This window comes from Corvus kubaryi, unplaced genomic scaffold (assembly GCF_017639235.1).
Source record: "Corvus kubaryi isolate FWS band 111438036 unplaced genomic scaffold, C.kubaryi_AGA036_p1.0 71, whole genome shotgun sequence".
NCBI lineage: Eukaryota > Metazoa > Chordata > Aves > Passeriformes > Corvidae > Corvus > Corvus kubaryi.
The window spans coordinates 9,952,596-9,967,217 of NW_024582059.1; the positions used below are offsets into that span (position 1 = coordinate 9,952,596).

The 14,622-nt window shown below is 34.7% G+C and overlaps 1 protein-coding gene across 2 annotated transcripts in view; it reads right to left on the reverse strand.

Annotated features, from left to right (window-relative positions):
• The window catches only part of FSTL5 (follistatin like 5), a 278,658-nt gene that overhangs the window by 19,209 nt on the left and 244,827 nt on the right, over nucleotides 1-14,622 (reverse strand). For both annotated transcript variants that reach the window (XM_042049795.1, XM_042049794.1), the window contains 2 exons: nucleotides 13,001-13,108; nucleotides 11,303-11,427 (listed from right to left, as the gene is read on the reverse strand). In XM_042049795.1, coding sequence (XP_041905729.1) covers nucleotides 11,303-11,427; nucleotides 13,001-13,108 — 233 coding nt within the window. The remainder of the gene's footprint in view (nucleotides 1-11,302; nucleotides 11,428-13,000; nucleotides 13,109-14,622) is intronic.

Below are 14,622 nucleotides of genomic sequence, written 5' to 3' on the forward strand. Positions count from 1 at the left end.
TGAACATCTTAAGGGTTGTCTTTTCACATTGTCAGTGGGAGAAGGGAAGAAGGTGGGGGGAGGAGGAGAGTTCTGAAGGTGGTATAATTTTTTTTTCTTCTTTTAGGTCTGTTAATGAACTTCTTTATATTCTTTCAAGTTTGGTGCCTGTTTTGCATTTCTCCTAATTCTTATCTCACAGCAGATAAACAGTAATGAGTATTTTGGACCAAACCACTACAGAATTTTCTAACATACAACATGCAACACTGCAAACATTATTTACTTTTTTAAAATTACTCTTCAGTTTATATCCACACAGATGATTGTAAAGATGACTGCTCACACTGGTATATTTTACTTCAGATGCCTTGCATTCATACAATTCAAATCATCACAAAATTATTTTTTCTTGCTTAAAGAGTTTTTAAAATACATAATTTTCATTGTCACATTCTACTACAATTACTGTAGTATAATGCAGAAAATAAAATATTTACCTCTAGATTAAAAATATCTTTAATTGTGGAAGTGATTCTAGTTTAAAAAACTCAGCACTGCAAGAGCATAACAGCTTTCTTCTCAGGACTTACAAGATTGTTGTTGCCTGGAATAGTTCATTTCTGACAGGTTGCTCAGAAAAGACCTTTCTTTAACTTCTGCAGTTCAGAAATGGTTGTTTGATGATAACAAAAGGCTAAGTGGATTTTTCCCAGTAGGAACTGCTCAGCAGCACAAATGGTGCTTTTCTTTTGGGTACAGAAACAGTTTTTCACCTAAGTTTGCTTTCCTAATTTTGTTCCTGATGCTCTTTACAACATTAGGAACACTTGCTTCCTATTTTTCTTTTGTATCACAAAAGGCACTTTTTTCTCCTTTTTTGGTATTTGCATGTAACAGCATTAAGCACAAAGCATTCTCCTATCTGAGGAAATCTGTAAAATCTTAATAATTCTCTATTTTTTAAGTGTTTATGTGCATGAACACATACATTCACACACACATATCTGTAAAATATTTCTGCCCTCTTCACCACTTCATCTATTTATTGGTTGCAATTATTGTGTATGAAATATTTAAAAGTGACTCATAAAAAAGAGAAATAACATTTGCAGCAGTATCGTGCGGCTGTGATAATGTACCTGGGAAGTAATAACATAGCAGTCCTTAGGAGTGGGAAACAAATGGTAAAGAAAAAAAAAAGAAAATTAAACCACACAGAACATAAGGCTGTGGGGCCACTCTTATGGAAAATGAGTAATTTTAGAGTAAAATGAGATCATCACTATAATTTCTGTTATAAGGAGAACAGAATTTGATGGCAGGTCAAATTTTCTAAAAATATTGACCCCTTTATTATATTCCTGTTTGGGAAGAAGTTCTGGGTTTTGAAAACTTCAGGTTTCTGTGTTCTTATAGATTTGCACATTGAACATCTCATCTGTACTTCTCAAATTAGAAGAAAAAAATGTCTATCCAATAACAGATAATCTTTGACATTTATAGCATATGTGGGATGGAAGAGGAAAATTAATATACAGACAGCTATAACTTGATTTCATTAAAATCATTATTATTATTATTACTATTATTATTATGTGGATTAAGGAATACATTTTTATGATAAAAATAGAAGCCAGCACAGATCTAGTCCATCAGAAGTCATAAGTCATCTGTCAGAAGTCATAAGTTTACTTAATAATACTGATGAAAATAAATACAGGTCTTGACAGATCAATTCAGAAAGGAACTTAATATTCAATTGTAAGTTGTATGAAACCAACATTTTTAGATCTGTGGGAGCAGACAATCTTAGTAATGATAAAATTTCTGATTAGATCCTAAAATGTACTGAAATAGAATAGAAAAGGTTATCTCAAGGGCTAGGGGCAAAAGAGCAAAATCCCAAAAGAGACCGGCAGTCTCACACAAAGGGAAAAACAAGTGCTGAATATCACCTGAGAGACCTGAATGAAAGTGATCTTGTAATAAGTATTTCAAGATTTCAGAGACTGATATTCACAGATTTGTTCTGAAGATTTTATTCTTTTTTGATATTTCTTTTTATATACTTCATATAAGTGAATATTGTGTCTCTATTTCCATTCTCAGCAAGGGAGCTCAGTGTAGAGAGGATTAAATTGGATGTCAGAGACTCCACAGTCAATGATGGTCAAAAATACTAAAATGACTGGGTTTTTTTCTCTCTTTCTGTTACTCTCTCAGCACATACTGACCATTATTTTGAAAAATAAGGATATCAAGGACTTCAAGACAGCCATGCAAGACAGAAGGGAAGAAATATTTCAGCAAGGGCTTGAAGGAATCCTGACAAGTGCTATGTTCCTAGAATAAAGAGATCTTCTCAAATTAAGCTTTGTGCTCTGAGATTGAATAGGAAAAAATCCATTACTAGACAATAAGCAACAGAGATAGAAAATAATATTATAAAATAGATAGCTTTGTGCATTAGTAAGCTTTCAACTTCTGAGTTTATCCTACATCATATTTAATAAGATTGGCTCTGGATTAAAAAATGAACACCACAAAGTTAATGCTGCTGAGCCGAAGTAAATGACATTTTAAGTGTCATCAACAAAATCCGCGCTCTTATCAGGATAGTTTTCACTTGGGTGAAAAAACCACAAGTGATACAATCTTTCAAGCATTTATTTGTGGGAAAGAATATGCAAGTTGTCTTCTGTAACTCGGCTGGATAAATCAAGTAAGTAAATCAAGCACTTCTTGCAGGAAGAGCTGACTTCTTTTAACATGCTGCACACAAAGCCCAGGACTTCCCACATTATTTGCACAGGGTAGGGATAAATCCTGAATTTTTTGGGTACTAGTGATGCAGGAGTCTATGAATTGTTTGAGGTCTCTCTTGCAGAGCACTTGCAAGATGTGTATTACAACACACTTTTTAATGATTGCAAATTGTTGTCCAATGCTGACAAGAAATAATCCAAGAAATTTTAGGACAAAGGGAAGTACCCTCATTTCTACATTTTTAGAATCCAGGAATATATGAAACTGTTCATGTTGTACCATAAGGGAACCCACACAGCAAAAACCTACTTTTAGTGTTGGCAGCAAATGCATTTTTCTGTCTCATACTTTCTAGGGAAGGAGAGCTAGCAATTTAATAATTAAAAGAAAAAATCATTTTTAAAGCAATAAAAGTCAAAGAAATGGCTATCTATACAGACATAGTGAGCAAAAGACATTCTAAAGATGCTCCTAAATGTCAGTACAAGGTAGGACAGGATTAAGAAAATCTGGTACTTCAGAAAATATGGTAACATCAAGGTGGGTAGATGTAATATGGACTGAATAGTCAAATTTATATATGTCAAAAGAAATAGCACTAGTACAGAATGAATAATGAGGTAGAGATAAGGACTACAAAAGTGATAAATTACATACATCAAAACAGTCTCAATAGATCTTTTTCTTCATTTTAAACATGAAGTTCACATACTCATAGATGGGGATATGTGAATATTCTTAAGAACAAATACTGAACTTTACCACAAATCCTTTCTCCCCTTTTAGTTTCTACTACTGACTCAAATTAAGAAAATATTAGACTGAAAAAAAAAAAAAAGTTTCAAAAAAACCCCATGATAAAATATTATTTTGTGCATATAGAAGCATTAGAAATGACATTTGAATTAAAAATGTAAAATTACCATGGGAAAAAAGATCGGGCACATCATGGCAAATTGCTGTGCTCTAATCTGTAGATTGTAAGGGAGGTGGGGGTTGGTTCGAGTGGCTCTGTTAAGATGGAAGTTGGATGATTTATTCACCATAGGACATTACATGCTGACAGCTGAGAACCCACGGAAGGAACACAGACAAAAATAGTCTATTTGTGTAGATTTGAAAGTTCCCTTAAAGTCTTTGATTTATATGATTTAAATCCATTTTATATGGTTTGTAACACAACAAATAGGAAATCTTAAACAAAATTAACAAAAATATATTCTAAATATTAAAAAATAGAACTGAACAAATGAAAATTTCCAATCACATTTTTACTAGCTCATTGTCACAGATCTATACTACAGCACTATTCCTGCTGCTATCCTGAAAACAGCCTCCATACAAGGCAGACCCAGAAAAATTTTTAAAAATAATTGTGCTCTGGTCGTTTATTAACAAACATACAAAAAACCAAAAAAGGCTAATTGCATCATTTTAAGACTGACTCCAAGCTAATAAATGAATGTTTATAAATTGGGGCATTTTTTGAAAACCAGTGAGTAATTAAGGCAGCACTAAGATAACTTCTAACCACTAGGTAGAACAAATCATGTGCCATAATTGCAGAGATTAGTTTCCTCTTATAGTTGATTATGTTTTTAAACATTACATTGTGTCATATGTTTCTAAATACTGGCACTGATAGATGCTGAATTTTTAAAAGCAGGTAGGTTCTACAGACAGGTACAACATTTATTTTTAGCAATGGTTTGATCACTTAAGATGGAAGATGATATTTTTCCAAAGGTAAATATTCCTGTAATGACTTCTACACATGCAAAAGAGAAAAACCTTACAGTGTGAAAAAATAAATAAATTACAATTTAGCAAAACCACCTTTTGTTGTATTACAGCTGGCTAGACTTACTTAAGCCAGGTTCTAGGCATTTTCTGAGCTAATAGGGAAGGTAGAATAGAACACAGGGATTCTTTTTTCTTTTTTTTTTAACCGATGCTGTTGTTTTATAGTGCTACAAAGGCTGCTTGCAATCACATGTTTCGGGCAACATTTGAAGGGAATTTTCATTTCTACATAGTCACACTGAAGTGGAAATGGTTTTTCACATAATCTTTTTTTCTGCTGACAGCTGGAATTTGTTGTTCAAGAACTTTGTAAAGTTTTACTCAAGGTACCTAAGAGGAAAAGATTTAGACCATAACATAAAAAAATTGGTCAGAAGTATTGTATTGTCAGCTGACATGGGAAAAGGCATGTAGAATAACTGATTCCACAAACAAGATAGTTTTACAGACTGATTCCTCATATATGTGTGTGTGTCTATGTGTGCATACATCTATTTTGCAAGTTTAGAAAGTCACACTGAATAAAAATACTAAAAAAGTTTTATATTGGCTACATATAAATGTGCAACTAATTATTACTAAATTTCACAGCACTGAGGTGAAAATGAACTTTAAAATTTAAAATATTGCCTTCCTGAATTCCAAAAGGCCCTGGCTTCAGCAATGTTATTCCCACCTCAGAACATCATTTCAGTGATGGCAAATCTTAATTGCATTTGTGGAATGACAGCAATTATCTTCATCTTCATGATCTCTGTAGGTGCTTTCCCACAGACACAGATGGGAATCCTTACTGCCTAGCACATTTTAAAGCCTGCAAACCCTGGTCCTTGTCAGTTAGAATACAGGAGTGGACCTGAAAAAGGACACCTGTGTAAATCTGGGCACTTGGTATATCTTGTATTTACCTAAAGGACCGAGAGTTTCTTAGTTTAAAGATATGTAGTCACTATATTTATGGAATTTTTGAGTGGGAACATGTAAACAGAGGAGCACTGAAGTAGTGAATATAGTTTTGACACACTAAAGAGGACCTGCACATTTCTAAAAAGGCACTTATTTCAATAGCTGTTGCTGTTGCCAATGGTGGTAGTTGGACAAAGTAAGTTTCAATGCTTTAAAACTGTTTGAGCTGAATCTCTCAATCTGTCATTCTTTATATTCCCTCTGGAACAAAGATGCTCTAAAATCCACTATTTAAAGCCAATAAAAAAGGTGCAGCAAAAGACTTTTTGCTGTCTTCTCTATCTTTCCCAAAACCCCCTATTTTTCAAAACCAACATATTTACGGGCCAGAAGTGTCCTTCTTTTGGGGGGCAAATACACAGAGAGGGGAAAGATTGGCAAGGTTTCTATTTAGGATTAGTCTCTCACTAAGACACAAAGTGGGAGGCTGAAGAGTGAACCCCTAACCCTCCTTTGTGTGCTGTGCCACCATGTAGGATTCACTGACAGATTCCACAATCATTATTAGAAATTGCAGAGTACTTTCTAGATCTTTTATAGATCTAGATCTAGATCCCTGGTACTACTGAGCTGTCTCAGATTCCTCAAGCTTTCAAGCTGCTCCCCTATTTTCCCCGTATCATTGTAGGTTTATAGCTTGATGACTAAGAACTGTCTCAAAACTTCTGCTCCCCTAACATGCACTGTGAACAGAATTTGCAAAATATCAGATTGTCCCTTATCTTCGCACTAAATCATACTGTCCATGTGAAAAATTCAACCCCTAAATTAATTCTATCTCTTTTGTTAATGTTTCATCTACAGTTGACTCAGCATTTACCACTGCCATTATTTCACTCAGAAACTACTGAATAGAAAGCTTTCTCTGATTATGTAGGATTTTCGCAGCAAAAATAATATCTTCTGTTTGATTATTTGCATAGAAACACTGAAAATGCTCTCACACTCTGTCAGCTACTTCACACCTCTGTAGGTGCTTAAACTCTGGAATGATGAAATGTGAATTTACCAAATCACCGCCTCACATGGGTTTCATTTAAGAAGGAATGCACTGGCAGCACATTCCAATTAACTCTTGAAGAAAAGCTTAGTTTTTGGATTGTTTTGTGCAAATGAATAAGTGTAATTTTAGAAAGACTGCTTCCCCTGTTACCGTACACAACAGAGGCATAAAAGAGAGAAAAACTCAAACAGAATATGTTAACTCTCTTCACATCCTGAGCCAACTCACCAGTGAGTTGATTGCTCATTCTTCCACTTGTTAGGTCAGGTAACTGTATGACATTTAAAACACTGCTAAAAGATTAAAACATCTAAAAAGTTAGAGTTACTCCATTACAGTGAGTTCATTTAATACCACTTTTGAAACACTTTACAGAGTGTAGTGAAAGACCTTAATTTATTCCAATTATCTTTTGTTCACTTGGATTTATGAACACTGGAGCTCAAATAATCAGCCCTTTTGCTCCTTCGGCTTCCAAGAATATATTTTCATGAGTAGTTGTACAAGTCATCTTTCTGCAACCATCCCACATACTAATTGGAAAAGTCTATTTTTAAGATAAGGAGTGGTATTAGGAGACAATTAAGGACAAGATCATTGGTTGTGCTGAATTGCTTTGGAACAGAAATAGCTCCCTGAATAAAATTTTCTTCTTAGTAAATGTATAAGGACAAATACTGAAAACATATACCCAATTCTTATAAGGTGCTTCTACAAAAGGAAAAAGCTTCAGAAGTAACCAAGGATAAACACCTTCGCATTCGTACTGTTTATTACAGAGTAATAGATCTCCTATTACTACCTACTTTTGTGGCCCTGGTGTTTGGTATTTTTTCAACAGAAGTGGGGGAGGGGGAGACTTTTTTCAAGCTGTGTGTACTGAAAATATGGGCATGAAACTGTGCATGAAAAACAGTGCTTTACATTCATTCATTCTCTTTGTGTAATTCAAAGTATATTGACAGTGAGTGCGCTGCCAATGATAATAGCAGGATGGGCTATTTTTCAAGATAGGCAAGATGAGTATTTAATTTCTTCCCTTTGAAATCTTCAGATTTCCAACAGCAAGACTGAGCAAACTTCTTTCAGTGTTCTTTCAAACAATAATTATCACTGTTTTGTGTCATAGTCTCTTTTTTCTAAGATTAAGATCTGTTGTGCATTACACTACAACTAGCTGGCACAAGCAGCTCGTGAAAACTCATGGGAAACTGACTTCCTCTAAACTCTGACTTTGCTTAGTGAGAAAAAGAAGGAAATTTATTTCCATCATGAAGGAATTCTCAAAGGCATGAGGAAATTCCTTCCTTAGAGTCAGCAGGTGAACTAGTCTTGTGGGAAAAAAAAAAAACAAAACAAACCAGACAGGAAATTCTAGAATTAAGTCACCTATACTTTTAAAGCATTATCATGGGATGCCAACCAGGTCTATCTGCAGCTGAGACTCTCTGTACAACCATGGATTTGCTATCTGGAAACATCAGTGGGGCTGCTCTACACATTATTAGGGAGATAACTAGTATTATTTTCACTATAACTAAGAGATACTTTCTTTTCTTTACAAATACATACATGCACACAGACACATACATATATTTATAAATGCAGATACAAAAGGATTACAGACAAAACATCGTTTGATTCCTGATGGTGTTTGAGTGGAAGGCAATAGTATTACTGGGACATAAAAGAGAGGGAGACACCTTCCTAACATTCCAAAACTATCTGGTGGTGCTGAACCTACCACATTTTTCTCCCCAAAATGATAAATTTTCTTGTCCTCTTCTGTACCCATATCAACTAGCCACCAATTATAAAAGAAAGTTTAAAGATAATAAATTCATCTATTTTTCCTCCATTTCTTTTGGCTCATGCCTACTTAGTTTGGTTAGCTGGTGCTTTGATGGTGCATCACAGTTGTTCAGAGCATGAATGTTACACCTGCTGGTTATCAAACCAAAGGGTTATTTGCCCTGACTCCTGCTGTGTGATAAGTACAATCAAGTATTAACTCAGTCAGTGGTAGGAAAAAGATGGGAAAACATTTTTTTTTCCCTTGGAATGAATTACTGTTTACCTGAGACCAAAATTTATAGTATCTCTTCAAATGTCTGATGTGGAGGAAGTGTGTCCTAAATTATCTCCTGCCCAAAAGAGCATTAAAATGTGTGGAATTTTCTTTTCTAATAGTGGGTAGTCCATTTGGATTTTCATATACAAAAATAACTAACCTAGGTAAATCAAAAGTATAGTCCCATCACTTATTAAGTAAAATTATTTCGCAACAAGTTTTAAGCACATACATACTACCAGCAATTACCATTTTAGCTATTATTAAAAAGAAAAAAAAATAATGACTCACTGTAGCTTTAAATTATTTGCCTTTACTTCTGTTCCTCTGTGTCAACAAGCCAACCTATTGGACAGAATATGCTGCAGATAGTAATATACTGCAGATGGTATCAGATGGTTTGTGCTAGAAATTTAATTAATTCTTTTAAGTGATATGTCTTTTTTTGCTTAGAATCGCCTTTATTCTGACTGTGTGTTTGGTTCTGGAAGCTAATTTGGTAAGCCATGCATACTGTCTTCTGCTCCATCATTCAAAATTTTAGTTTACAGGTGACAAATGCACCTAGCTACAGAAAGCTTTCCTTTTTCTGAAAGGGGCTGGTTTTGCATGGTGAAAGGGAACTGATTTCTGACAAAGAGTAAATAGGGCCCTTGGGCAATTAACTACGCCAGCCAACTTAGCCAGGGGGGTTATTTCCCTTGTAGCTGTTTTTTGCAATTCGCAGTCATAAATTGCTCCCCTGGTTGGTATACACTCCCAAGAATAATAAACTCAAGCTTTATGTTTGTTGCCTAACATCCTTAAGAAACACATGCTGAGATGGAGCATTTGTTTTGTTGACTGGTGATATTAAATTTAATAGACTGGGTTTTTCTACATCACTGTTAAGTTGATGAATACAGTTAATTTTAAATCTTTCCTGTCACATTGTTCACATAGTGCATTCCTATTTAAACAAAATAATCAAGGTACTTGCAGGCCAAACATTTTATGGAAGACAAATTCTTCAACAACTGATTAACATAAATAGGTCTTGAAGAATACATTAAAAAAATCCCACTTTATTTATCTACATAGCGGTTTTAACATTTTCTTTTTTAGAAAAGACATTCTATATAATTACTAGCATTTCCAGTAAGCTCATGATTTGGTAAAACCAAATTGATTTTGTTCATTAAATCCCCAAATCTATGGTTTTAGCAGTGGCAAAACTACTGCAGGCTTTTTGTCAGATCACAAATTTTCTTTTGGCATTTTGGCAATCTTGGCAATTTTATCTGGCATGTGAATAAAAATAATAAAATAAAAATTACCAGGCCTCAATTGATGTACGTATTAATCGTGTATCTGCAGGCACTTATTTGATTTTATTCTTTCAGTGTTCTTTTTTATTCCTGTGGGTTTTCTTTTATTCTTTCATTCCCTCTTCTCCTCAGTTTCACATAGGACATGGGAAATGACTCAGCCGCTGAAGGTGACTGTGACTCAATGTGCAAAGCAGGAAGCGGCTACTTGACCTATATGTGTAAAATATCAACTTAAAAAAAAGAGTTGCACAAGACGAGTCCAACACTAGCTTTGGACTGACCCTATTTTTCTTTTCTTAGTCCTGATTCCCCTCCTTGTATGATGTTTATCCCTATCCATGTTTTTATTTTCCTGTTTACTTGAATATTAAAGTACCTATATGTCAGTTCTGTTTGGGCAGTACCTCTAGTACTTGCTAGTTCATGAAGCAGTAACTTTTGTTCTCACAACACATATGTTTCAAATACAGCAGAAATATTTAATGTTTTCCTAAGGCTGAATGTGAGGACTGCAGATTACTTCAGGGACACAAGAAGAATTTGTCTACTCAGTTCAAGAAATTAGGTAATAATGGTACTTAGAGTCAATTTATTATTTAGCTACATTAATTTATACGTTTCCTTTTAAATTGCATATGGCTGATTGCTAACTTAGTTATTAGTTAACAGTTCTGAAGGAAATTTAAAAAATTATCTTTCATCAACAACATCTTTAGGAGAAGCCAAGTGTTTGATACAGAAGACTAGATTCTGCACAGGCACACAGAGCAAATTCTGAAATCAATTGTAAAATCACCCTAAATTGCATATTTTCACATTTAAAAGACTACCACTCACTACAATCAGAAATTATATCCTTGCTAATGGAGATGCCTGTAATTTGAGATGTTTGCTTAAATGGAACGATGACAGTTAAGATCATCTAATGAAGGTATTTCTATAGAAACTTGAACTTGGAATATCAGAATAAACAATGGAGTTAATTGTTGGCAGAGCAGTTTTGAGATGAAATGGATCTGTGTCAGCTTGCAAAGAAACTTAGAAGTTCTAAACATACAAACTACTAATACACATTAATGCAATACTCAGATGTAAAAATCCTAGACTACAGGACTCAATCCCTACAGGCAGAAATGTTGCAGAAAATAATATGAAAAGCAAATTATATGTCACATTCTTACTAGTGTATTTTGAGGAAGAAAAATAGATTTTCCTCTAAGAGGTCTTGGGGAGAGCTCTGCTTTATGCCTGTGCTAAGAGTTGTCCTGTTTTCTTCACCCTCCCTTTCCATATGGCTTTTGAAATCCAGCTGATCAAATTGTTCAGTTCTGTCACAGCAGAACCTGTTCTTTGGATAAACACAGAGACAATCCTACATTCACTACATTCAGACAAACTTACCGTATGTGGGTAATGATGAGGGTTGTAGCTGGAATGAAAAAGTCATCCACTCTGTCAAACTGCTTTCCCACTGGCTGAGTGTGGATTGTGTGATGAGAGACACTCCCACTGGCTTGCGTTATCACCTGGATAAAGTGATGATCATTATAAACTGTAGAAGTACTCTTTCAAAATTAAATCTCAATCCAAATGAATCAATACTGTAGTGCCTCTGTATTCCTTCTCTTGTATTGTCTTTCAGTTACCAAGAAAATGAATGCAAATGACAGGGAATAAAGCTGATCAACATTACAGATTTCAGAGAACTATTACATACCTGACCACTTAGTCTTTGTACTCCATCTTTTTTTATCACCCCTGCATCCATATTTATTCATTTGCATTACTAAGACCTTTAACAGTTCTTAGTTTAAACTAAGTTTTTTGTTTATCTTTTTTTTTATACTAGATCTTAGGGTGAGATTAAATTTTTTAAACTCTTCAGCCAGAGTGAAAAGATGAGATGCTATCCACATATCCACTGGAACATATGGCTATGCATATTCCCAATTCTTGTCAGACATGAGGTAATTCAACATAGAACAGACATATTTCAGAAGAACAAGCTGAACTGAGTTTATTTATGCCTTAAATTGTTATGAGCCAGTTTTATTCAAATCCCAAAATCTTGGACCTTCTTTGAAGCAAATGTTTATGGGTGAATAAAAGACAATTCCATATAATAGCCACTATGCTATTCACATATATGCATTAAGAGTGGATTTTTTTTAGAAAAGAAAAAAATCTACTATCTATACTAAAAATGAGGGTGAGGATGATCAGTCACTTTAAAATATGGTAAGACTGACTCAGTTATCAGTTCTGGAGAGGAGTGACAGCTAAACTTCCACAAATTACCTTGCATGCTCAAAGTTACTAAGAGCCTGTAGGTGCTAAAAAGGTGATTTCAAATGTTACTAATTTTACTTTTCAAATTTCTCTTATTCTTTTTCTTATATATAAGTATATATTAATATAAGTATATAATAAATGCATAAGGATTTCATTAACTTCTGAAGAAAAGGAAAACAAATTAAAATTAAAATGAATTTTTAAATTATGATATAAGGGTGATCATCATAGTCTCAGGGAATTACTATAAATAAGGAACAGAAATTAATAAAAAAGTAGTAAGGTAAGTAGAGCTTCTTGAAATGTTTCTTTAGGGACTGTCCCTAGGCTTTTTGCTGCTCCAAGGTACGGGAAAAATAAAGATTTTTAATATCTTTCATATATAAAAAAAACAGTACAGACAGAGCTTGACACCTCCAGAGTGTAAATATGACCTTAATGAAAAGGAAACATGTCTAAAGTCTGGTTTATCCTCTTATTAGGGACAAAAATATCATGAACAGCAACAGTTTGCTCTCAAAAGATTGGCAGTGTAGAACATGCTGCTGTATTCAGCTGCATTCCTTATCCTTCTATCAATTTGCCATTGTCAGTTCTGACTAAGAGTGTAGAAAATAATCATTAACTTCTTTGGTGAAGTCAGTTGTCTGACTTGTTTTCTGGTTACCTAAAATAATTTCTCTGCACTTGTGGGGGTCATGGTAATAATGCTTAAAGGAAAATATGCAACACATTGCAATTACTCAAACTACACAAAGGTTCAACTTGTCTAGATTTCCTTACATATAATCATTGTGATCACCTCACCTGCAAAGTTGGTGAATTTTTTTCCATGTTTCCCCAGCTCAGCACCCAGACTTGATCATGTGATTTATCATAGTGTAGTTTCACTGGAACAGGATCTGTACTTACTGCCTGAAATGTAATAAAAATAGAAACCCTTTCTGTCACATTTTCAAAGGAAACATTAGTATAAATGCTTGAATGAAAATGATGAGTAGATATGCATTTCCAAATACTTTCAGACTGTATTTAAGAATTATGTTGACAATTGTTGAAACAGGCCTCTGATTAATTCAGAGTTACCGAATTGCTGAAAATGTGTTTTTTATTCATTATGTACTCTAACACTTGGCATCAAAACTACATTCTATTGGAGCTATTAAGAAGTTGAAAACAAAGGTTTTAAATCAAGTAAAAAACTACTTGTCTTCCTTCCCTGCCATCACTCTCACTTTACATGTATTGGTTGAAAAACTACACCATTTACTGAAAAATGGTTAAAAAGGGAAGAATATTCTCAAGCCACACACTGGAATTAATATGTTACTGCATACAAACAACATGATGTTGCTGCACCCAAAGCTTCCTACCTGTTAAAATGTGTATATTTTGTTGAAGTAGGAAGAATTGTTTTCATATGTTTTCCAATTACAGTTGCTACTTTTCATAGACCTGTGATGAGAACCAAAGTGTTTTCCCTACAACTTTGAGCACTCTCTTGAGATCACGAACCTTTTAGACAGTTTTTGTTATGAGAACTGAAGGCTCCAGAGGTATGAAATGGGAGGACAGTGTATTTGATTAAGACGTGTTCTGCACAGGCTGAACAATTGGAGGGATTACTTCTTTATTTTCATCATTAAAGAAGAAAAAATAGGCGGAAATTGTTTTTTAGTCTTACCATTATGAAACTGTAAAGCACAGCTTGTTTATCAGTGTGTCAAGGAGAGTACCAGCTGGCTAATTAAGTGAACCTAATTTAAACTAATGATGTAGATCCTCCAGATAATGCACTAATGGCTGGCTGAGACTGCTGATGATACTTAACTGTACTCCTGAGGTGTTGCAAGCGACCACTTCATCTAAGCAGAATTTGTTTTTCCTTTTGAAAATGGAAAATGAAGCCAGGTTGCTCACCAGCTCATTTAAAATCAGAAATTACCCCTGGAAAAAGGTCATTTGGGTTTGACAACTTTTTTTTGCTACATGTTAGAAAACAAGTTGCTTAAAATAATACTTGCACTGTTGTATAGCTAATTTGTCAAGGCATGGCAAATTTCCTTTTGGCTTCCCCAGACAAAGGTCTGACCCATACATGTTCTGCCAGAGGACTGCCAGCTGTCTGCAGAGTTGGGGTCATGGCACAACCAGGAGGAGCAGAAGGAATTGCCTGCAGGGTCAGGCACAGGCAGTACAGCTCCCTAGAGGGAAGCCAGCAGCAAAAAAGAGTCAAGCATCTCGGAAGCAGACTTGCACAGCTGTTTCCAGCTGACCAGGCTGATCTGCCAGCAGCACACTGAGGACTGAACAATGATGACTCCGTTTACTTCAGCCTCTAAGCCATCCCACTCAGTGGTATGCTGCTATGCAATACTGCACTACTCTTGCTTTCAAGAATTTACAAATGAAAGCAAATGCTTCTCTTA